Genomic DNA, 25,223 nt, shown 5'->3' with positions numbered 1-25,223 from the left:
GCGTCATCTCTCATTTTCTGTCCCCGTGAGCTTTAGACAGCAGATATATGTTATAGTTAGGGTAATACAGACCGAGGGTTCTGGGGAGATGGAATCTGTGATGACGATTAAGCTCTTATTGGCCCACACCTCCCAAATGCCCTTGACTGCACTGGATCACAGGCGGAAAATACACTCAGGAGTGACTAACGGCAACAAATGTGGCTTATTGGAAAAAAGACCTTGTGATGCCAGGCAAACATTTGTCTTTTTCCATACATATGCTGTGTTCACGCTATGTTTATGTTGTGAGGTCTCCATTAAACACTAGATGGCAGACTGTAGTTGTTGAATGAAACTGTATAAACACTAGAATGGAAGAACACTCAAAGACTTTTGGGTATCCATATGCTTTTGGACTTTTTTTTGAAGTGGACTTAATGCTAGGAATCCATGCAGTCAACGAGTCAGATTTACAGTAAAATAATGTGGTTAATGGAGGTCATCGGCGCTCAATACTTTCAAACTTGAGTCAGAGTAAATTATCCATGCTTGAATGAATATTTCACTCACTCTCTTCAGGTCTGGCTAGTCATTATCAGAGGATTAAAAGGATGGGAACATATGGCTCCTCGTGTCAGTAGTGGCCGTCTCACTGCAAACACCCTTGGATCAGATTATCTAGTTTGGTGCTCGGAGAGACCTTACTTTCCATTTCCCTTTTGTCTTGTGCTCTTTTCTCCCCCTCTACTCACTCCCACTAGCAGCACCAGCTGTAAAAACACCCACCAAAGTCAGAACTTAGAGACATGGATCTCCCCAAAACACTGTGACAAAACACTAATCACAGAGACAAAACGCTGACAAAATCGAAGGGCTTCCTTTTTGGATCGCCACCGACTTCCTGGTGCCGTGATTTTGAGATCTCTATAGTAATAGGGTCTGTACTATACGAAAGCAAATTTCAGTCATTCATCACTAATTTTATGTATTGCGACAAAAAGTGACCGTGACTATGACGAGGTTCTTTATTATGAGATGAGAGTCCATTAAAACACTGCTGCCTCCAGAGCTCAATGAGCTGATAAAATCTGCCATTAACACTGTTCTGCAGTTTCTGGATTCAGCTGGCCTGTATTCATTGTCTCTTAATAAGCACTTGTGCTGAGCTTCAGGCATTAAAAGCGACATTACTCTGATTACTCGAATGCAGGGCACATGGGAAGTCTGGAAGGTTTCATAACTCCATTAGAAATGTGATTTTTGTGATTTACACAGTTCACAGGATAAATGAATAATCTCTTGGATGACTTCCAGACAGCATATTAAAGTGAAAAGCTCTGCCTGACTACTGGACACCCTGTGACATTCTATCAGTCCTATAAGGGCCTATATGTAACTAAATACAGTGTTTTTTTAATTAATCATTTGAAATGTAGGTCTCTTATTCTCACCAGGGTACATTAATTGGATCAAAAATACAGTAAACAGTAGGAAAAAACTGAATTGAAAATACATTAAAACGTTATTCCTATGAGTTTTCAGAAGTTACTATAGTCTTCAGTGTCACATTTTAGAAAGATTTTGTTGCTTTTTCTAAGAAAAGCACTTTTTATTTTAATGAGCTCAATACATAATACACCAAACACAAACGGAACGGAACCACTTGTGCCTCAATGTTTTTAAATGCTGACATAACACATATCCTACTAAAACAGAACTTTCTTAAACGATATTTCAAAACAGTCCTTCTGACAAATAACAGGAAAAATAACAATATTTGATCCTCTCCCAATAAACCAGGCTCAAAAACTCCTTCATCCATCCCATCAGACTGTTCACGCAACCAGTAGAAGACAAACCGTTCAAGACTATGAATGAGCAACAGTTTCATTGTTCAAATAGGAAGCCACTGTTCAATGCTGATGGTCATGCTACAGGAAGTAACACAGAGCTCCCGTTTGTCTTCTCAAATCTCCATGCCAGCTTGAGGACTTAAGCAGCCCCCAATACAAATGGAGGCTTAAGTACTGTGTTAGCACATCCCCTCAGACATCCCAAATCCTGAGAAAAAAAAAATCCCGAGGGCTGGGAAAAGCTTGGATGTCAATCAGTGTTTTCTATCAGTGCTTAAACTGATACACGCTGTTGATTCAGGAGGCTGTTGTCTTGTTGCCATGAACTTTTATGTTACTTTGTAACAGAGCTATAACCTCCTCCGTTACTTTTTTGTATTGGAAACCCTTCTCAAATAGCAACAGGCAGTGATTCACAGGAGGATGTTGTACATAAGGGGGTTTCTTGGCTCAGACCTCTGGTGTGATTTCATTTCCTCTCAGTACAAGACAGCCATGCTGGTGATGTAATTCCCTACTGACCCTATGCAAACAATTCTAGCAAATAAAAAAATGGACACAACAGGCACACAGGCAACTTCACTCACTGTTTTCATTTTTTTGCCCTTGAGGGAGTGAACAAAGAAACACTGCTGTCACTTGTGATCAAATTTTGAGTGATTCTGACTGTGAAAGACCAAAATGTACTTTCACAGACTGCCAGGTGTTACAGACTGAGTGTTCAGGTGTACAAACTGAACTGTGTGAGAATTTAATGAAATTCTAATCCCCCATCATTATCATTCACATACCACTTTGTTTTTTGCTCCTTGTTTTTCCAGGTCTCCTGTTGCTCTTGGTTTCGCGCAGGTGTGTTAATTGCAGTGATTTGCTTATTCTCTTGATTAACACATTTTGCAGAAGGAAAAATCACTGCGATCAATTATGCATCACCAAAACGTTGTTCTTTGCTCATTTTAACCTCCTTTAGAAGAATTGATAAAATCTCAGATATCTGAGAACTCATACTACAATAGTAAAGGAATAATACCAAAAACAACATTGCCTTATAGCAATGTTTTTATTTAGACAGGGTTGCTCTCCCCAAAGTCCTCAAACAATGCGTTTTTAAAACTATCTTATAACATTTCTTGACTTGGTTTTCATCAAAAACAGTCAGGTAGCTAGGTACCTTTTTTCAACCTGGGGTGTTAGTTTTGAGTTTTTTATTGCAGAGTAACCTGTGTATACGTATCATTTTGATTCTCCATTTCATAATCCATTTAAATGCTAAACGAGGGCACTCTGGAGTTTCTCTTCACTGCATATAACAGATGTGACATGTTGACCCACTCTCAATGAATGCAGCCTGGCCAGTGGTGACCCACAGTGGTGTGTCTGTGGCTCTGAGCATGACTAGTTGGCTTGAGCTCTTGGAAGAGATACTTCTGATTTATATTGACTGTAACACTCTTATTGCCAAGCAGGGTGTTCCCTGTCACCATGGAGATTAACAGCACTTCCTGACAGGTGCAGTGAAGGACATATTGCCTTGTCTGCACCATGCGGCCACACCAATAGGACAAGGTCTTTAGTCCAACATGGTCAGAGCTGTCTCTAGGCTAAGAGGAAGAAGGTTTAACATGCAGGCCTCAAATCAGCCAACTTGCAGATAATTAGGTCAAACCAGCTGCTAATTGTGCTGAATTATCACTGCACCATCAATATTTCAGTTATTCTCACAAAACCATCCCTATGTTTATGACAGACATTAAAACGAAAAATTTTTTTTTTAATTATTTTATCTAAAAGGTTTAAAATAAAAACATTAAAACTAAAACCAAATGTATTTAATTATACAAGTGGACTCATTGCGTTACAGTGCTAATATTTAAAATGGATAAATCAATCAAAAAATTAAAAAGAAATGAAAATGTCATCACAAGGAAAACAAATAATGATTTATTTAATGAAATCCGAGAGCTTTCTGACGCTGCATAGAAAACAATGCAAATGAACCATTCCCAGACACAGAAACGTAATAATAATAATAAAATAGTCCATGTGACATCAGTAGCTCAACTGTACTTTTACAAAGCTACAAGAATTTTTTTTTGTACACAAAGAAAACAAAAAAATAAAATAATGTGTTTATTTAACAGTTATTCTTTTCTTTCTATGTTTCTGGGTCTAGGAACATTTCGGTTACATTACTGTCTATGGAGGGATCTTGCAGGTTTGGAATCTTCATTTTTGGGTGAACCATCTCTTTAAGTGTCAAAACAAAATGTAATTTTAAAATCAGTATAAGTTACATTTCTAATTTAAAAATAAACAAATTATGTTTTAAATGATGCCAAAGGTGCACAGTTACATATCCAATTATCAACAAAAAGAAGAATTTTGATTTTGTGGGAATATTATAGTGAACTGATTTTCCTGATTTCTAAAGTCTTATGGGCAAAAGTGTGTGCAAATTAAGCTAGTGTTCACAACTCACTTAACAACCCAGCAAAGACTAATTTCATTTACTTTCACCTTCATCTTCACCTTCCAGGCCTATATAAAGTCCTTAGTTCAGAAGTTTCACCATGACGCACATGTGAAACCAAGAACCAGAGAGAAGCAGTAAATAAGCAATCTCAAGAGAGATGCACTAGCCCCAGCATCCGGAGCAACAGATTACCCTGTCAGCACAGAGACAGAGGCAAGGAGTCCTAAACCCGACTAAGCGTCCACTTTTAACTTCACCTGCTGTTTGGTCTAGCAATGAGCCATGAGACGGAAAGACACACACAAACAAAAGACCACACTCAGGTCTTACAGCAATACACAACAGCAACTGTTAGCTCTGGAGCTGGTTCCCTAGATGCTGACACATGACAGATGGGCCACATCTTGATCCATTCATTGCTTTTGTGTTTGTGATGACACATGCAAGAACTAAATGAGATGAAACGAGGAAAGCACTGCAGGTGCACCCTGTTAAAAACAAGCTTCCCATCGTAAACAGCAAACAGGTATGACACAACTGCTTGCACGGGTCTAACATTTCCGCAACCTTGTTTATCTTCGTGATTGGCAGCTTTGTGTTTAAATGGGGCAGTGGGCAGGGCTCCTGGCGTAGCGCTCTTATTTTTATTGCTCCCTCGGGTGCCAGAGAGGGGATCAGGTTAGCAGAAAGCTATTCCCAAACTTAGCCGTGACCCCCACGGCAACATTGGGTCCGTTTTCCCTCTGGCGACAGCCAGTCTCTTAGCGGAATGAAATAGTAGGCGGGGAGTAAGCTGATTTAGTCTTCCTGACACCTTTGTCTGCGGATGACAAGGAGGAGGAGAAGTGCCCTGGGCAAATCAACACCATTAACAGTGTCTGTGCCAAAATCCCCACTGCCTGCTCTTGCTGTGACCTACCAGTGCTCTCGAAAAAGGACTGTGTGTCCTCCGCACCAACTGCATGGCTACAGCATCACAACCCAGTCCCAAAATAACATGTGGACCAATGAGAGACGGTTACTGGGGGACGTGCGTTTTATGAAAACACGCATGTTTTCTAACTAAACATCTTTGCAACGAAGCTAACGTGCAAAGGGCAACATGCATTCTTTAAGTGTGAACTAATTTAGCCTTGTTTGAGATAAAACTTCTAGTATCTTAAATCTTGGGGAGTCTTGGAGACTTCATTACTCACTTCTACAAAACCTAAATCATCAGCCGTTAAGGCATTTTCTATGTGCACTTAGGGGTGTGTACGTGCATGTTCGTGCACAAGTATGCAACTCATCCAACCTTAAGGGTTCTTAGTTATGCGCTGAGGAGGTACAGAAATAGGACTGGAGGAGGAGCCCCATTATTAAGGGGGTTCCACTCTTGACAGATGTCATGGCAACGTCATAAATAGCAGGCCTGAGATAGATCCTGAGCTGGTATTGGTTTACAAAGCCAGGAAAATAAACAAGTGAGGATTTACCAGGCAGGAAAAAAGATAAAGGGTGGGAGAGAGGTAGAACAGAGGACACATAAAGAGCAAGGGTTAAATGTGCTGGGAGGACTGACGTGGGATATAAACAGCTTGAACACTTTAGAGAGCTGAGAGTTACTAATAAATGGGTTATGGAAGGCTAAAACGTTCTTGAGACTTGCACTAAATAATGATTTATGCGGGTTTTAAGGCATTGAGAGTTGCCCTTTTACGCACTTACCTTTTTCACATTTTTCAAAGAAATGGGTATAAGTAGTTCACACTTAAAAAAGGCCATTCATATATAAACAATTATGTGCAGTATGTGCCAGAGTCTCACCCAAGATCCCTAAACCTGAGTATGACTGTTCTTTTATTCAATCCCACCATGATGGATGTGCAGAAAAACAGACTAAAGGTGACAGCCACCTCCAGAAGACACATGATACTGACCCCACAGTTAAATGCAACAAGCTTCTCTGCAACCTGCTACCTTTCCCAGGGGTAACGGGTTAAGGATATTACTTACTATTAAGTCTTATAGTTAGATGTCAAATATAGACTTGTAAAAGACAAAATACATCACTTATCACTATTATATTAATGATAAATTCCACTTCCCCTAAAAAGCCATGTTTTAGTACATGCACATACCACAGTATTCCAAGGAGGAAATTTGATGTAATGGATTCTATGAAGGCTATAATTCTGTGCTTTAGCTAATGGTAAATGGATTTTCCACTTTCCATTACGACTACGTTAGACATAGTTTTGGACATATGTTATATAATATCCGTTGGAAAATCAGGAAAATACATCTACATAACATTTACACACACACACACACACACATATGTATATATTATTGGTTGACTAGAATCATGACTTTTGCGTGAAACAATGGGATCCCCTTCACTCGTTACGCTCCGCTGTCCATGAGTTAATTTACATTGGCTTAATGTACGTCAGAGTGCGCAAACGCAAAAAAACATAACAGTGTATTTTATAGTCTTATATTTTCACACAGAAGATAGTTGTTTCTCAACATTTTCTTTTTGTTCTTTGGACTGTCGAAATGTCATTGCCCAAAAACCTGCTAATTTTACTGTTATTGTGTTAGGGAGTGTAATCATAAAAGTTTTCAGCTGAGAATTGTTTAAAACTCAAATCTGCTGTTTATTTATAAAGATAGCCCCTATTTGAAAATTTACTATGCCGCTTTCAGAGCTCCTCCAGGCGATCGCTGGGCACTCAGTGCTTATATATCAGCCGAGAGCGTCCTCAAACTCGGCTAGTTTTTCCCGACATTTGCCGCTGGCTCTGACGTCTCAGTAGTGATGAGATACAATTCATTTTGAATAATGTTATATTTATCAGGCCTTTGTGGTCTCATGCATCTTTTATTTTGTCCCTGGTCATTTAGTTCTGGCTAAGCACAAAGTTATATTTAACTTTTTACATTGCTTTACATTACATAGTACAGCGCTGACTTTGTTTGCTTTTTTTATTTCCTCTGTAGCATCTTATACTTTATAATGGCTATTACTGTACATTAAAACAAAAAAGGCAGAGTTGTGCTTATTCTCACCCTTTATCATTGATCGCTACATTCCCTTATACATTATGCCTAAATGTAAAGGTACTAATGGCAATGAAAGCGCAAGCTGGATTATGTGTTCTGTAACAAATCATACCGTACTGTACTGTACTGACCAGTACCATTCAGTGGAAACGAGCTTAGCTTTTTTTTTAAAGTTATTTCTAACCCAGTCAAAATAACCAAACTGCAGGTTGATTGAGATTAATTGTAATGCACAATGAAAAAAAGCAAGATTTTTGCAAATCAACTCTACATATAGACACATAGACATGAAAAACAATTGAATTTACCCAAATCATCCTTAGCTTTTAACATTTTGTTTTGCCTCCGTGAGTATCAATGACTGTCTGTAGTCTTTTGTTACACTTGTGTATGTGTCTCTGGTTTACCCTAAAGCTGCTCAATGTTCTTAAAGAAATCCCTCCATGTATTGTAAGTTCTTTAGTTTCCTTGCATACTTTGTATTTGACTTCATCCCCAGAATAGCTTTAAAGATTTTAAAATCCAGTTTTGCCACTGAGGACATTTGAGAGACTCATGCAACATTCACCAACAGCTGCTAACAGCCAATAATGTTCAAGCAGGCAACACCAACGGTACATACATTTTTAGACTCTTTAGAAATGTGTAATAAGTTATCTTGTTTTTTCTTGCCTAATGTTTATCATTTTACCAATGATACACATGAAAACCTTACATAGACAAAGTTAAGCTGAACTCACCCTGATGACTTCAGGTATCTGTTGAATGAGAAGTGTTGAACCTGTGTCTCTTCCAGTTGAAGCCGGGGTCTGCACTGCAGCAGGTGCACTTGAGAGTGTTGGGGCAGGTGTGCATTTAGGTGTTTGTGCTGGTGTAGATGTGGTCTCAGACGGAGGTACAGGCAGTGGAGCCACTTCCGCTTTGGTGCTGGCCAGCGTGTCCTGCAGAAGACGCATGACCTCTCGCTCCTTAGACTGAGTTCCTCTCCCAGCCCCACTCTCCACCAGCTCCTGAGCGAAGCTCTCAATACTCTCAAGAATCCTGAGAAGCAGAGCTCCATCATCTTCTTCGGTGGTCTCAACCCCTGTCTCTGAGGTCTTAGAAACCGAGGGTCCAGACAGACTTGCCACTGGGAGATCTTTAGCCACAGAGTTACTAATCAAATGGTGGGGGGGACTTGTCTGCTGGCCACAGTTTTTAAGTTTAGGGGGCAGGGGAGGCTCTTTTTGCATGTTCTGGGAAAGACACTCTAGGTCCATCAGCAATTTATCAATGTCGTCGGATCCCCCTTTATTAACATGTGAGGTTGATCTAGGGAACAGTCTGGAGTCTGTGCTTTTTGGCAAGTACATCTGGTTGACCATTGAGTCGTTTTTAGGCTTGAACACAGTTCCATTTCTGCTAAGTTCATGAAGTTTATCTGAAATGCCACCACTAGGCTCAGAATAGCCAGTGGGTCTTTTAGAGAATGGTCTGGACTCCGAAATACTACAGGTGTGCTTCCCATCCCCTTTAACTGCCCTGTCCGGCATCCTTCCCAAATCAGAATCCTCTTCCTCGATATACAGAGCCTCCATGGCATCCTTACAGAGGCTTTCACTACTGCTAGACAAGAGAGAGTTTGTGGAAGAAAATGTGTCTGGTCGGCTTGTTGAGACTGTGTGGTGGCAGATATAAGGCGCTGAACCGCTACTGGAGGCCGAAGGCAAGCTGCCATGCGGGAAGCCATTAGTTGATGGAGGTGTACGTGCTGACAAACCAGAGGGGCTCTGAATGGGTTTCACATTGCTTGCAAGATCCCTAGAGCTTTCTGGAGTTTCTGGCTGGGAGGGTTTCATCCGAGGCTTTGTGGGTGGAGGAGACTGAACAACATCCTCATAGCGTGGAGGTTGCTCATTGCCAAAGATGGGGGAGAAAGGGATTTGCTGCAGCCCGTGTATGCTGTTGACTAGTTCAGCAAGCTCGCTGTGCTCCTGCCTTACACTTTGCCCCTGTTCCAGCTCAAGAGGAAGCCTCTTCAGGTAGTTGGAGAGACGAGCCATCACATTTTTATAAATGACTTCAGGGTTCCCAGAGTCGTCACTGCTTCCACCCATTGACTTCCTTTTGATGCACTGTTTGATAATGTCCGTGCACTTCTTCAGATCTTCCGAGCACTTGAGGAGAATGTCTAAACAGGCTTTAATGTCTTCTCCTGAAGCACTGCTGTCTGCCTTGGTCTTCTCTAGTATACGGGTAATTAGGTTCTCCTCAGTGAGGCTGTTAAGGTAGAGAGTAGCCACATTGTTCAGGTTCTGCTCTAGGGATGCGCTGCGGCTTAGCTTATGCTCCTCGAGTACAGATTTCTGAAACAGGCCAAAAGGAGGACAGTTCTCATCATTGCCTGTGAACTGGCCATAGATGATGTCTAGATCAGTGGACCTCCTGCTGAAGGAGTCTGGCCGAACCTTTCGTCCCTTTCTGAAAGTCACATGGCTGGAAGAGTATTTGATTTTCTCAAATGAAAACTCCTTGATTTTTCCACTGGCTAGGTTGATGGCTTCCCCTGTAATATCCTTGAGGCTTGCGGAGCTTTGGATGGCAGATCCTTTCTTAACTCTGGGAATGACCTGGTGGTAGTCGTCGCAGAAAGCACCAGCTCCGGTGCTGCCATTCTCCATCGTTTTGGACTCATGAAGGCTGATGGGCCGATCAGAGCAGGTTCTAGATATGGGGTTATCAAGAAGTTCAGCACAAGTGCTGCGGTGAGCCACTGTGCAGTTCAGTCCATGTTTTAGTGCACCACAGGGCCCATTACAGTAGTGTACAGTGTGCTGGACACGACGGTCAATCACAACACTGTTATAACAGTTAATACTGCTGACCACAATGCGATAGGTAGCCGCCATGGTCTTTGTTTGTTCAAAAGTCTGCTTTGTAATATAACGCTAGCCACCTAAAAACAATAAATGCTATGTAGACACATTTATATAAAACATCAAATTATATAAATCCTAAAAAACAAATAAAAGTTGCTTTGCATCAACTGCTGCTTTAGCTGATTCCAAGGAAAAAAAGGATTTTCATACCAATCCGTTGACCCATAGTTAAAGGGAAGTTACATTTAGCAGCAAAACTATCCATTCCTTAGCATGGGCCCCGACGGCCTAATGATAGGCCTATGTGCAGCACTCCAGATCATCCCCCCTTTGGACAGCCGGGGCCTGTGGGCATAAAGAAGTCCTCTGGCTCCGTCTCCAAAGCCACAGCATACAGCCCACCTGGTGACAGCCTTCCACTGATGTGTTCAGCAGATGTTCAACCCTCTCTCTGTGTCTTTATCTTGCTTTCCCGGCCAGAATCAGATGTTTAAGAAACCAATGTAAAAGCCACCTGTGAGTGCAAAGACAAAAGTGGGTTAAGGCGAGAGGGATAGCACTTTTTCAGATTAATTGATATACAGAACAAATACTTGACTGAGACCCTAGGATTCACTAATGCCTTCTTTGAGAACAACACTTAATTTACAGCCTCTATCCAAGTAGTCTACAACCACGTGTGTTGCTCTTCTTCAGGTAACACAAAGAAAACAATTAAAGAAAGATTCTGCCTCTGAGAAAAATATTACATATCAATTAATTTGGTAGATGATGTTATTCACTGCAACATACACAGCATTTAATGTACAGTTTTTGCTAAACAAGTGAGGAATATTTTTAATGCTATTTATTTTAAAACTAAACACTGCAGAATTTAGACTGTCTTTGATTTTAAGCAACTTACACTTTCAACATTTCTTTGGTACAGCTAAACCACAAAATATTTATGTTGAAACGCTCAAAGCACCTACAACAAGTCGGTACTGAACCGCAAACTATGTTTTTCAAACAAATACAAACCAAAAAAATAAAATGACATGCTGTTATGTCTAATGCTGGCATGTGGCTATAAAAAAAACCTAAGCCTCAGGTATCTTAGGTTATGAAATACAGTCCTTAAGCCTTCTTCAAAGAGGCCCACATCAATGGAAGTTGTTAAAGAGGTTGTGATGAAAGTACACAGGCACACTATTAGCATTCTTTGACAACACATCGAGCTCTGCCACTCTTCCCTATAAAGTGAATGTACTCAAGAGTGAGCAGTACAAATACACAAATGCCATTGAACAGTTTTACTTGTACTTTAGGTTTAACACGGAATTAGAACTTTCTTTCCTGTAGCACTCTGATGACACATTTTTGTACTGCATTACTGTAGACCAGCACTAACCAACAACTTGCACAAGAGCAGTCTTCCTGCTTCCATGTGCTACTAAAAATATAGTGAACTTTACTGCACTAAAGCAGTTTACACAAACATTTAAACTTTTAGTCAAACGTTTCATTTTGTGTAAATTGTAAATAGAGCCTTTAACGGAATTGTCATATTGCATTAAATCAGTCATTTCCACAATACCACCAAAATGTAGTTCAGATATATATATATATTTTTAATTTACTTCGACAAAAAGTTGGGTTTTTTTATATTTGTATTTTTTGTCCATACATTGAATGTCAGTGGGGTTCAGTGTTGTTTCAGACCCCAATACCCTTTATTTTTTTGGAGAAAAAAATATTTCTTATTGTTTCACAGAAGTAAGGAAGGCTTCTAGTTTTGGAACGACATGACATTGAGCAAGTTATTACACTTTTCATTTTAAAGTAAAGTAAACCATCTCCTTAACAGATTAAAGTTCTCAAAAAAACTTCATCTGTGCATAGAAAAATGTCATCAGCGACATGAATAAATAATAATTTCATGTCTCTACTGCTCACTCTCCCTCTCTCTAATAATAATTATGTCAACAGATGAGTCACTGTGAGATGGAGACATATTTATTTCAATACATATAAGGGAATGAGATCATTATTAGTACATCTCAAATGAAAATGTTCTCCACGGCCAAAGCACACGCTCCTTTATTCTCCAATTCATTTTCTTTTTCCCTCTTGCTTTTATTTCTCACTCCTTCTGGCCCTATTGTTTTTCTTCCAGTTTTTTCTTTCTCTCACAGCAGGTCTCATTAAAGCCTTGTCTTCTCTGTGTCTCAGCAGAGTAACAGCAGAGAACAAGTCTCCAGGATTTCAACCACAACCTTACCTCATATAAACTCTGACTATAGCCATGCATGAAAGCATTCTTAGCAATATAATCTGTATTCATAATATAGACTCATAAATGCATTTCCTCACAGTAAAGGAACAATGGTCTATGTATAATGTTTTTCAGCATGGATTCATTATAGATGGGCACTAAAGAGGTGGCACCTGGAAAAACATTCAGAGAATGGGATTTACAGGGACAACCAACACCCTAAATATTCTGTGGGGAGACACTGTTCACAATGGACTGGTACTACTCGCCCAGCCAGCTACACTAAAAGCTGGTGGCACCTGTGAGAACCATACAATGACAGCAACTGCCTTTTAAACAAGACAAAGGGACAGAGTATTAACAGTCAGCCAGCTTCAAGATGCCCACATTTACTTCTGGGGTTCATGAAACTTGTACAGTTTTCCTCATTTCAGTAATATGTATGTCTTTAAGAGGAAGTTACATTTCCTCAATGCCCCTTTCCTGCCATAAATTGAGAGAAATTCCCATGGTATGAAATACAAGAGACAATCGACATCTCTACTACTATATATATATATATATATATATATATATATATATATATATATATATATAGTCTATTGTTCACGCAGGTCTATTTTCATTATAAATAATTACTTTACTTGAATATTTGTCAGAATAATTGACTGATTACTCAATTACTCAAAAATAATCATTAGTGACTTAAGGGCTTACTTCAGTAAAGCAAAACAATTATTATGTGACAAAAGTTTTCTATTTCAAATAAAAGCTGGTCTTTTAAATAAAGGTTCATCATTTATGCATATAAAACCATCTGCTAAAAGCATACATTTTGAAATGAGGCATCTTACATTGGCAGACAATGACAATTATTGCTGAAATCCTCATGCCTCCCTGTAGCAAGACTATAGCATGTTCACACAGCTGATCAGGAAACCTGAGTGCCTTTCTCTTGGTGCTAGAGCCAGTAGAAAGGTCTCTTTAAAAGTTATTGGAACTGTGACACATACCGACTATTTACAGTCACAGTTTAATATAACCGATTTAAACAGTTTCCAGCTCTGTGTCATTGTTCTGAACAATGGTTAAATGAATAGCGAGCGCTTCTTTGTTAAATATCAAAAGGTTCAAAGTAAATATAATGCCATTGTGTTTGTGCATGCTTCTGTATACCACGGACAGCTTTGAGTTTCCAGGGCCAAGGCTCAGTACAGACACACTGAAGAACTTGTTTATCATAGAGGATAACACTCTTCAGCTCCAGTGTCCTCAAACAGAGCCGCTCAATAACATAGTGTGCTTTCAAAGTGGGCTTTGACGTAGCTGGTTGTCAAGTTGGGCTGAACTCAATATGACAGGAAGAGTGTGGACCATAGCAAAGCGACGGCTCTTTAATGACTATTTAATGGGCTGATCAACACATGATCCTGCACTCTCTCCTTTGCCTGTCGTGTCTATTTCCAGGCCGGTGGGGGGCTAAAGCAGAAGCCTTCACACCTTCACATCACTCAGTGAGTGCGGACGCCCATACAAACATCTTATATGTCTGATGGGAATCTTCTTACTGCACAGGACCTCCCCGGTTAGCTGGCTTAGCTGCTTTGGGATGGCTGGCGCTGTATGAAAATTGAGATGAATGTTCCTAGAAGATTAAGTTTTAATTGTCAGGCAACAGTCTTTATCTCTGCTTAATGTTGTAATTAGCATGATTGTTATGGAGAAAGCAGTGCATAAAACGCAAACACACTGTTTGGAAAGCAAGACAACATCCACCCACAGTTTTGAGATTCAGTCTACTGGAAGGAGCATGAGGAACGAAGATGCAGCGGCCTCATTATCTTTCTAATCCCGTCGCTTTCACACCGTACATTCGTTCCATGTTTAATTACACCGTAGCAGTCACATGCTGAGAAGTCGCACCCGTGTCCTGTCACATCTGCCAACGCTTTTCAGTTTTGAGATTCTAGGCAGTACGATGTTGGCAGCTTTGGAGCATCTTCCTCGAAATAACACCCTCAAGATGCTATACTCAACAAGAAAATAGATCTTGTTATTTCTGCCAGGTAGAGCAATAAATCACGACACGCTGGTCTGCTTATATTTGGCCCAATTAAGACCTGAACCGATATACTATACAGTAGCACTCATTAAGGAATCACTGCGATGAGAAAGGTTTCCCTTTGGACGGGAAATTGGGATTTTGTGCGAGTCCTTCCTTGTTAGCGGTCAGGCCTGGTCTTGTTACTGTGCACAAGCTGTCGAAGGGGGGCCTGCCGTGAGCTTTGTTTGTCTCCACTTGAGTAATGACTTTCAAAAGCTGTTGCTGCAAGAGAGAACCTGACCCCTGTGACAACAATACATTAATAAAAGAAGGATTACACACGCCCTGGCTACTAACTCCTCGCACGGTGACCAGGGTGCACACTTAACCCTTCACAGCTGCTGGGAGGAAAGTGAGAAGGACGTCACAGAACGAAGGGATACGTGGATTTTAATATGGTTTAACAAAACGGAGGATATAGCAATTTAGTGAAATGTTGCAAAATGTGGCATGAAGTGCTTAATTATTATTCAGAGTGAGAGATTGGGAATGAAATAGAGTGCAGAATGCAATTATCAAAGAGAAGCACAGTCTGAATCAATTTCATTAGCACAATGACTGCTATAATAATTGCCCGTTTTCTTTTGAAACAACTTCACACATAAATGTACAATAAAAGTGAATGATAAAAATACAATTAAAAGCAACAAAGCAAATATGCTTTGATCTACGATTAACCAAGTAAGCTGCTAAGACACTGCTGATTTTGCATCCTTATTGGTCCTTCAACAACATACTTGTCAACAATAACATTTTACAGTTAAGTTCTTATCGGGCATTCTTATCAACCTACCATATGTCTGGAATTTTAAATATTGTTTATACTTAAGGTGGACAATTGTGCTCCCTGACCAAAAAAAGATCTTTTAATAGAGCCGTTTGTTATTTATAATTGAAAGGAGAATGCATTTTAATAAAATACAATTAAATTCCTACATTCAACTGAAGCAGCAAATTAATTGCTGCAAAGCAGCTTTCTAGAAAATAAAAAATTTATTACATTCAATTTAGAAATAGTTTAGTCAGTGGGTACTATGTAAATGAAATACTCAAAATTCTTTTTTAAAAAATTAAACAAAATAACACAAAAAATATTTGTAGACTGACAGAACAACAGACCACATCCTACTTGGCAGTTTAAAACAGTTCAAACCAGTTAAAACAAAATTGTTCTTTTTCATTTGATTTCATAGCCTAAAAGAAACAACCACTGACCTAATTCTACGATGTAGTTTATCTTTCAAAATGTTTTCCAAGGCTTTAAACACTCTTTGGGAGCATAAATTACACCCCAAAAGAGGGGCAGAGATATAGTAGATTGTACTCAATTTTTTGCTGCAGCAGGAGGAAACCAGCAGTTAGCAATTAAATCTTAATTAGTGTCTATTGTTTTGAAACAGCAGTCAGACGGAACAATAAAGCGATGATCGTAACTATTCACACTCGTATGAAGACGTCAGAACAGAATGAATACCTTACAGACAGAAACAAGCTAATCAGCAAAGCCCTTCTGCTACAGCAAAGCAACCTCGGGGAAAAAAAGGTGCTCTGCACTGATAATTATACTTTAGTGCAACAGCAGCAATAACAGTAATGACTGCCTTCATTGTGCATTGCTTTCTTATCAACCTGATTGCAGGTCACAAAAGTTAAAAGAAAAGTCAAAAGGAGAGGAGGTATACTACATGTTGTGCATTTTGTGCAAACAGACAATCTCCATGATGCATTTAAATTCCAAGTAAGATGCCCAGATGACCCTGGTCTCACTCTACACAGCAGATGCATTACATCGCTTGGTCATCTTTTTATTGTACTCCGTTCCTCTTACTCTTTTCCTTCACTTAACCTCCCTGGGGCCTCAAACAGGATTTAGATATGGAGGGCATAAGCTCTTGACAGGGCACACAGACAGCATGGGAACTGAGCCACTGACACACTGCAGACATTTACATCATGCATTTATAATACACTTTTATCCAAAGTGACTTTTAGTGATTTTAAAGCAAATGTTTTATCAGTTCCTATTTCCTAGAATTGGACAGTTAGTAGTTTTCAGCAGAGAAAAAGATGCAATGCTTCAAACAGAGAGGAGACACATGGAAGAGAGGTACCTACCAAAAAAGTCAATAGCAGAAGAGTAAAAAAAGATGCAATTCTTCAGGACTTGATAAGAAATGCCAAGAATTTTTTTTTGGCTGCTTGGTTCCTATTTAATGTTGTTTTTCTAGGTAAAAATCCCATTGGTCCACATGCGCTAGAGCTTGAATGTTTGGGGTGAGTTTTTTTAAAGAAACTAAAATTTTTATTCAGCATATACACTTTAAATTGATCTAAAGCGAAACTGGAGACTTTTGTACGTTGTTACAAAAGATTTTAAATAAATGCTGTTCCTTGGACATTTTTAAGCATTTTGAAAATATGCATTATGTTTCTACATAAACATTAAAGCAGCACAACAGTTTTTGATGAAAAATTGTTATTTGAGCAGAAAATCATCATATTAGAATGATTTCTGAAAAAAATCAGAAAACACTGTAATGACTGCTAAAAAATAGCAGCTTTGCCAGCACAGAAATAAATTACACCTTAAAAAATTAAAACAGAAAACATTATTTGATGCTGAATATTTCACCATATTATTATTTTACGGAGTAAGAAAATGCAGCCTTGTTGAGCATAATAGACTTGGGAAACTTAAAGGGTTAGTTCCCCTCAAAATAAAATTCTGTCACTACTTACACACCCTCATGTTGTTCCAAACCTGTAAGAACATGCTTCATTTTCAGAAAACAAATTAAGATATTATTGATGAAATCAGCTAATATCAGCTATCTGACCTTCCATAGACAGCAACACAACTGAAATATTCCCAGACCATAGTAAATACATCAGTAAAACAGTCCATGTGACATCAATAGCTCAACTTCAGTTTTGTGATGATATCACAAGGCATATGAACGCGTTCTCTCAGTAAACAACTGCAGATTACATTTTCTTTGTGCGTATCTATCTATCTATCTATCTATCTATCTATCTAAAGTATTGCGAAACTGGCGTTGAGCCACTGGTCACTTGTTTCAATCCGAGTTTCTGTCTTCTGTTGAACACAAAAGATGATATTTTAAAAAATGTTGGTATCCTAACGGTTTTCAAGCACCATTGATTTCATTGTATGTTTTCCTACCATTGACGTCAGTGGTGCTCATCGGCTGTTCAGATACCAACATTTTTCACAACATCTTCTGTGTTCAACAGAAGGAAGAATCTGGAAAGATTTGGAACAAGTGGAGGATGAGTAAATGATGACAGAATTTTCATTCTGGTAGTGCACTAATCCTTTAATCATGTCTGGTTAGGAAACAAATACCCAAAAGACAGGCCTGAGTTAGATTGGTATAGTTTCTCTAGTAGAGTCCAGCACAGAATAATTCAAGTGTGAGGATCAAACATTCTTCACCTCTGAGCCACGGTGAGCACATTATAAATGTAAAAAGCCTTCAGAGCTTATGAAGTCAAAACCAGTGCTGATCTATCTCCACATTTACTACGTGAGTAGACTGTAAATTAAGTAAATCTCTATAGTTAGCTCTTACAAAGCTCCATCAGATGCCATCTATCAATAAGCTGCATTAGGTGCATGAATGATTTTGAGGCTATTTTATGTCTAGACGGTTTTAACACATGACCAGCTCATTCCAGCATTCTCATTTGGAGCTCTGCAGTACGTGTACACAGTGGCCCCAAAAAGTATCTGAACACTTAAGCCAGTTTGTTAGATTTTAAAAATCACAAAAGACATTATAATAAATTACTGATTAAAAGTTTGGTCTTCAACTTGCAATTATTTGTTCAAAAACAGTCAAATTGTAAATACATGTTGTTTAATTAGTGACAGCCTGGATTTAAAAAATTCTATTTGAATGTAGCAATAAATATTTTTATTTTAGACCTTTATATGAATATGGCAACATAATATTGCTCTCTATTGCTTATAAATGAACCTCTTACAGCCTATCAGCCAATCACGGTGTGCATAGTAGGTGTGCTAACATCATCCATAGCAACAGGATAGCACCATAGCCCCGCCCATACTCTTATCTTAAGACTTCTCTCTATTCCTTAATAAAAGTGATTAAGTCTCAGCAGCTTTGTGGATAGGATTTAAGCGAAAACTCTTAGCTACTGTTTACTGCTATTTAGGAGAACTCTTAGTGGTAAGATAAAATGTTTTGTGAATACGAACCCTGGCTTCTATTTTAATAATGTAGTTCCTATTTAATAAAACATTTTGATTTAAATATTTAAAAAAATGTTTTAGAAATCATGATACACTAAGCTCTATCTATCTATTTATCTATCTACATGGCCACAGGTGTATAAAATGTTTTTCAAACATTTGTAAAGAATGGTTCGCTCTCAAGAGCTCAGTGAATTCCAGCGGGGAGCTTTGATAGGATGCCACCTGTGCAACAAATATAATCATGAAATTTCCTTACTCCTAAATATTCCACAGTCCACTGTCAGCTTTGGGAACAACAGCAACTCAGCCATGAAATGGTAAGCCACGTAAACTGACGGAACGGGGTAAGAGGTAACTAACTTTCTGCAGAGTCAATCGCTACAGACTTCCAAACTTCATGTGGCCTCAGATTAGCTTAAGAACAGTGCTCAGAGAGCCTCGTGGAATGGGTTTCCATGGACGAGCAGCTGCATCCAAGCCATACATCACCAAGTGCAATGCAAAGCGTCGGATGAAGTGGTGTAAAGCATGCCGCCACTGGACTCTAGAGCAGTGAAGACACGATCTCTGGAGTGACGAATCACACTTTGCCATCTTGCAATCTGATGGACAAGTCTGGGTTTGACAGTTGCCAGGAGAACGGAACTTGTCTGACTCCACTGTGCCAAGTATAAAGTTTGGTGGAGGGGGGATTATGGTGTGGGGTTGTTTTTCAGGAGCTGGGCTTGGCCCGTTAGTTCCAGTGAAAGAAACTCTGAATGCTTCAGTATACCAAGACATTTTGGACAATTCCATGCTCCCAATTTTGTGGGAACAGTTTGGAGCCGGCCCCTTCCTCTTCCAACATGACTGTGCACCAGTGCGCAAAGCAAGGTCCATAAAGACATGGATACATATATATACAGAAACACACATAATTTTAAAATAGACCTTACTATGTGTTTGGACACAAAATATTATTTAATATCACTGTTAAATATTAAATATTAAATATAGTTACATTTTCAATTTTTTATTTTATTTTTCATACTGTACAATGTACTGTTCTGACTCATCTTTTTATACACATACATGACAAAACATACTTGACTTGACTTTATTATAACTTCCTCAACACAGACCATCCACAGACATTGCTTGGAAGACAGTTGGTTAAATGCCACTGCAAAGTGGCTCAGAAAAGTAAAGTTAGTTTATGTGAAAAGCTCAACGGTTCCACTTTATTTGATAATTTTGGTATCTACTGCAATGACATTCTTTATTCTAGGCTTGAGTGTTCAAATGTATTCTGGGGACACTGTGTATTTACATATTTAATAAACAAACGAATGGGATTCTAATGGAGACTGGCGCCCAGAAGGAAGTAACTCGAGCCTGGCTCCTTGTGCCGCAGCGCCTCGCCACATTGGTGACAGTGTAGTATGGCCATCCAACAGAGATGATAGACAGCCACAGGAGAGCAGCATACTGATGACACAGTCCACCAGGATAGACACATCAGTGTCCGGTCCGGGAACGCAGAGCAATGCTGACTCACACTCAGCCTCATACCACTTAGGGTCCTTCTGCCGGTCACCACATCCACACCCCTTTACCAAACAGGCGATGAGGGTCTGAAGGAAGAGCACTGCTGGGTTTCCCACAGGCTGGAGGGTGAGAAGCGGAGATCGCGGGCAGGTGTTAGTCCTCCAGCTGTCCAGCTACTTTCACAATTATTCATGGTGACTCAAGCCCTGATGGAAAAAGGGCCACTTCATAGCAAGGACAGCGCATGTCATTTTCTACATCCTGCTCATTTCCAGACATTGGTTATTAAATTTTGATTCTCAGTTTTCACCTTTAAGACGTAAAAAAAATGCAGAATGTAACTTCTAGGATGACTTTTTTTATTCCACATTCCACAGTTATAACCCACTTTTAGTAACTTTTAGAGCGATTAAAAAAGAAAAGCATCTCAAAGATGAGATGAACACTGAAAAGAGACCCAGTTTAACATGACAGCTCCAAAAAACACCACCAGGTAAACCTTTCCCGGCTAGGAGAAAAACAAGGAACTGAATAAAAAAATAATGACAAAAATAGTGAAGCTGCCTGAAACTTTTAGTTTTGGAAAATGTTCTTCCACGTGTGTCATGTGGTTTCATATGGTTAACAAAAGAAACAGAATAAGTATAGTGCCTCATAAATATCTGTTCCACAAAACCACTTTCCTTATTACACAAAAGACAGAGTGCTCATTGATCACAGTTATGTACTCCGACCAAACCAGAGATAATACACTGTCAATGAGAATTCATGATTTATGTTTAATTTATGCAGGAAGGCCAAACAAAATGCATAATGGCACAGTGCTTTCACAGTACCTTTTTCATTTTTCTTCATTATGGGGAATGTATTTCAAACGTCCCTAAAAATGTCATCATGGAATTTCAAGAAAGGTAAAACATAAAGACTTACATTATCTGTAAAATTAGCAGTAGCCAACAGTCATGAAACAAAAAATCTTTTATAGCTTAGGGGTGTAAACTGTCCACCCATGTCTTCCAATCAAACAGGCAGTCCTGCTCCTAAACCCAGTTGACATTTTTCATTAAGAGTATCGGTGCGGGAACATAAAAACATATGGTCCACTAATTTTGGGGAAATAAATCCACTGTCAATAGCGCCAATAGCACTTTCAATAACAGCTCACAGATGAATCCCTTTCAACTTTTTTATGGAAATCACTTGTCTTCATTTAAAATTCCTGATTGCGTGTTTTCCTATAAAAATGCCTGGTTTTTACCTTTCACAATTTGCAGTACAATGGTAAACGTAACCACACTATTAGACTAAATACTTCTATTCCTTCATAAACTCACCAACAGATCACCAAACCGATCGCTGTTTACTCAAGTATGACCAAAAGACGCGTATTTGAACATTAAGTCTGAGAAAGGCACTAATAATGGCAGCTGTCAGGTTTCAAACGAAAAAAAAAATTGTCTGTGGTAAAAAAGAATCCTAAGAGCTCATTAAAAACCATTGCTGTCCAAACCAGGCCCTCCATCTCAAACTACATTTCACTTACACAAACATGAAGAAACTCACATGTTTATTTGTGTTGGTAGTACTTCTTATCCCAGAAGATGAAGAGCGTGTTGGTTAAATCACATGTGAACCTAAATCTCTCCTTGATAGATACATTTTGGATACTAAGATAAGCTCAGTGAAGCACTATGTCCATTTTATGATCTACAGTCCAAAACAACAGAAGCTTTCACATAGAGTGACCTTTAAAGAAACCTCTCAACGTTTACAGCATGACTAAATTTCAGCCAGAGGTCATAGCTAAAAGTTACACTTTAGAAAGTCTATGACGTCTAAAGGATCAATTGCTGAAACACTGTTGGATCAGTTCTATTCTCCAAAAGCTACAGAATCTCAAAATCTAATGAATAAATGATGATGAGATGAAATGCCTGACAACGAGACTGGGAATGAATATGGTAATAGAGAATAAAAAGATCATAACCTCAAAGGTAAATCACATCTTACAAACATTTACGTTTAACCTAAATCTATCTTTTTTTGCAAAACTGAAAGTGCAGCACAGCCAGTGTTTGGTGAATTAATTAGATTACTGTACAAATTACTCTCTCCAAAAAGGATTTAATTACTTATTACTAATTACTTCATATCAAAAGGATTAAAGAGTTCTTTTAATTCTTTCAAGTAACTACATAAATTATTCTGGTCATACTTTAGATTAGAGTCCAACGCCCTATTAACTATGACTCAAAATACTCCTTATGCTGCTTATAAATACTTAGAAAAGTAGTTGCTAAGTTTAATCATTTAAATTTAGGATTAAGGAATTAGAATTAGACATTAATATGTGCTAATAAGAAATTAATATGTAATAAGTAATAAACAGCAAATCTCCCAGTAATGTTCATGGTAATGAGTATAAATTCTACTGTATAACCACATTATTAAGCTCAATTATATATATATATATATATATATATATATATATATATATATATATATATATATATATTGAGCTTAAATACTGACTGTACTAACTGTAGTTAATTTACAGAAAAAAATAAAATATATTACTTTACTTTTTCAAGGAAAAGTAACCGTAACCATCTTCAGTGTCAAATCAAACTTATATGCTAATGTCTTTTTATTATTATTGCTGAAAATACTGCTTATAAATGCTGCTTAATATTTTTGTGGAAGCAGTAAAATATTTTCTATAATTCTTTGATTAAAAAAAAAAAAAAAAAAAGTTCAAAAGAACAGCATTTATTTGAAAGTTTTTGTAACAATGCATGCATTTAGATCAATTTAAAGCACCTTTCTGACTACAAAATAAAATATCCTGTCTAATCCTAGATTTTTGAACATTATATGAAAGTAAACTTTGAATTCTGATCCTGGTCACAGTCGCGTTTGACTCTCATCCGATGGCTCTATATCTCAGGTGACAGTAATGTCAGCTCAGTAGCAGTCAAGCCAATGCTGCTCGACCCTGTGGTGTTTGCTCTTGAAAAGGAATTAGCAGAAAGAGGCGAGAGATATCGACTGAGAAAGAGAGAGCAAGAGGATAAAGGAAAGAGAGGGGAGAGAAAAAAATGAAGACGGAAGCAAAGGAGCAAAAGACACGGTGCTGTCAGTATTTCACATCCAATGAAAAGTGGCCTTTAGGTTTTTGATCATCTAACTTTCATATTAAAGCGGTCAACCGATCTTTATTTAACTGTTCAGGAGTTTCCAGGTCCATCTATGCGGTCTGACAGACCATTTAACATCGTGGCACAGAGGTGCATAATATGAGGCATGGTTGGAAAGATTTTCCAGACCAACATTTAGTCTCTCGTTGGCAATCAAGCTCTTTTTTGCCCTCAGTCTGAGTCAGACTCCATTTCTTTAATCTAGCTACAAAAGGCACAGAAATAGGTTTGTGGAAAGTTTTGTGAAAGGACTGAAGGAATAGGATGACAGAAGTTAAAAGCTACTTGACCAAGTCTGACTACTGCAAATGGGCCATTAACAATTCTTTGAATTTTTAATGAAATTTCCATGTCTTCAGGAAAAAAAAAAATCAGGAACAAGTGACTTTGTCTGAAGGTTGCACATATTTTATAGACGCTCAGCTTGAGCACAAGGTGTTTTTTTTAGAAGGATGTCATTGGATTCAGTTGTAAGGCCTCCTAAAGAAAACATCCACAGGCTATAATTTGATACTGATTCACTCACTTATTTTCACTTGTTACATGGAGGAGAGGCAACTGAAAAGCAGATTTAAAAAAAAAAAAAAAACAACGAACAAATAATACACTGCAATGCAAATTTAAACGTTTCAAAAGAAGTGTTCATTTGTAACTATACTCTTATGATTAACTGACAGCGCTACTGAATAAGCGAAAGGTCAGGGGACAATGAAAACACAGATTCAGTGTGAACCTGCTCATTAGCCACATAAAAGAAACAGACAACAGGCTAAGGAAGTATTAAATACTCCATCCTCCAGAAACAATATAAAAAACAAGGGTAGATTTTCTTTGGCCGGTTCCAAACGAGAAACAATGAGTCATGCCTTTTCTTATCCAGCACTTCCTGACATTTTCACAAGAGCTGGACCTTATAAGGCTGAGAAGACTTCTTTTCCTTTCTTCACCAAGCACAACCTTAATAAATAATCGCTTTCTTTGGGGTTGTGTCAACACAGGCCTTACTTCGGTTTCAGTGTCAGTGCCGAAAGACTGTATGACACTTCAAAGCCGCTTTGTTAGGCAATCCAAATGTCTCTGCTAAAATAACAAAGACGCCAAATATCAGCTAGGTCAAGTTACAAACCGCAGTTACAATAAACACTGTCCGGAACAGTTCAACTGCACCATCAACTGCCAACTACAGTAGACGTAGTTTTCAATGATTCACTATGTGACAAGGTGAGAATTACATTCAACTGGAAATCTACAGTAAATAGAAAATCAAAAAATGATCACAGTACTCAACATTTGAAGTGATTCAAAACCGCTCATGAATATTGTCCTAAGACAAGAAGTTTGTCAAAAGTTTTGATCAGACAGACAAATAGATTCCTCTCATTTCTGTAACACTCGGGTACACTTCAAGTAGGGCTTAGTTTTTATGTAAAACACCATAATTGGATTTGTTCATGAGAGGGCACATAAATCAGTTCTCAAATAACCCAGTGGAGAATTGTTCAGCTACATCAAACTAATGAGAATCAGTCCCTTTTTATTCAAGTCATTCTGTCGGTTAAGAGAACTGTACATGAGCTAAATCTGTCCATTCACATGAACAATATGACCCATTCTTTCAGGTCACTGGTCCCGTAAATGAAATGGAGCTACTTTAGTCTTCAATAAGAGAATGTTTTCACATCAGCAG

The 25,223-nt window shown here is 38.5% G+C and overlaps 1 protein-coding gene across 1 annotated transcript in view; it reads right to left on the bottom strand.

Moving 5' to 3' along the window:
• The window catches only part of ppp2r3a (protein phosphatase 2, regulatory subunit B'', alpha), a 72,224-nt gene that overhangs the window by 21,579 nt on the left and 25,422 nt on the right, over positions 1 to 25,223 (bottom strand). Inside the window, exon 3 of the mRNA XM_043261691.1 lies at positions 8,097 to 10,728. Within this exon, the coding sequence (XP_043117626.1) occupies positions 8,097 to 10,244 (2,148 nt within the window). The 5' untranslated portion in view covers positions 10,245 to 10,728. The remainder of the gene's footprint in view (positions 1 to 8,096; positions 10,729 to 25,223) is intronic.

The sequence above is a fragment of the Puntigrus tetrazona genome, chromosome 2 (genome assembly GCF_018831695.1).
Source record: "Puntigrus tetrazona isolate hp1 chromosome 2, ASM1883169v1, whole genome shotgun sequence".
Classification (NCBI taxonomy): domain Eukaryota; kingdom Metazoa; phylum Chordata; class Actinopteri; order Cypriniformes; family Cyprinidae; genus Puntigrus; species Puntigrus tetrazona.
This window is presented reverse-complemented; position numbering and strand designations above follow the sequence as displayed.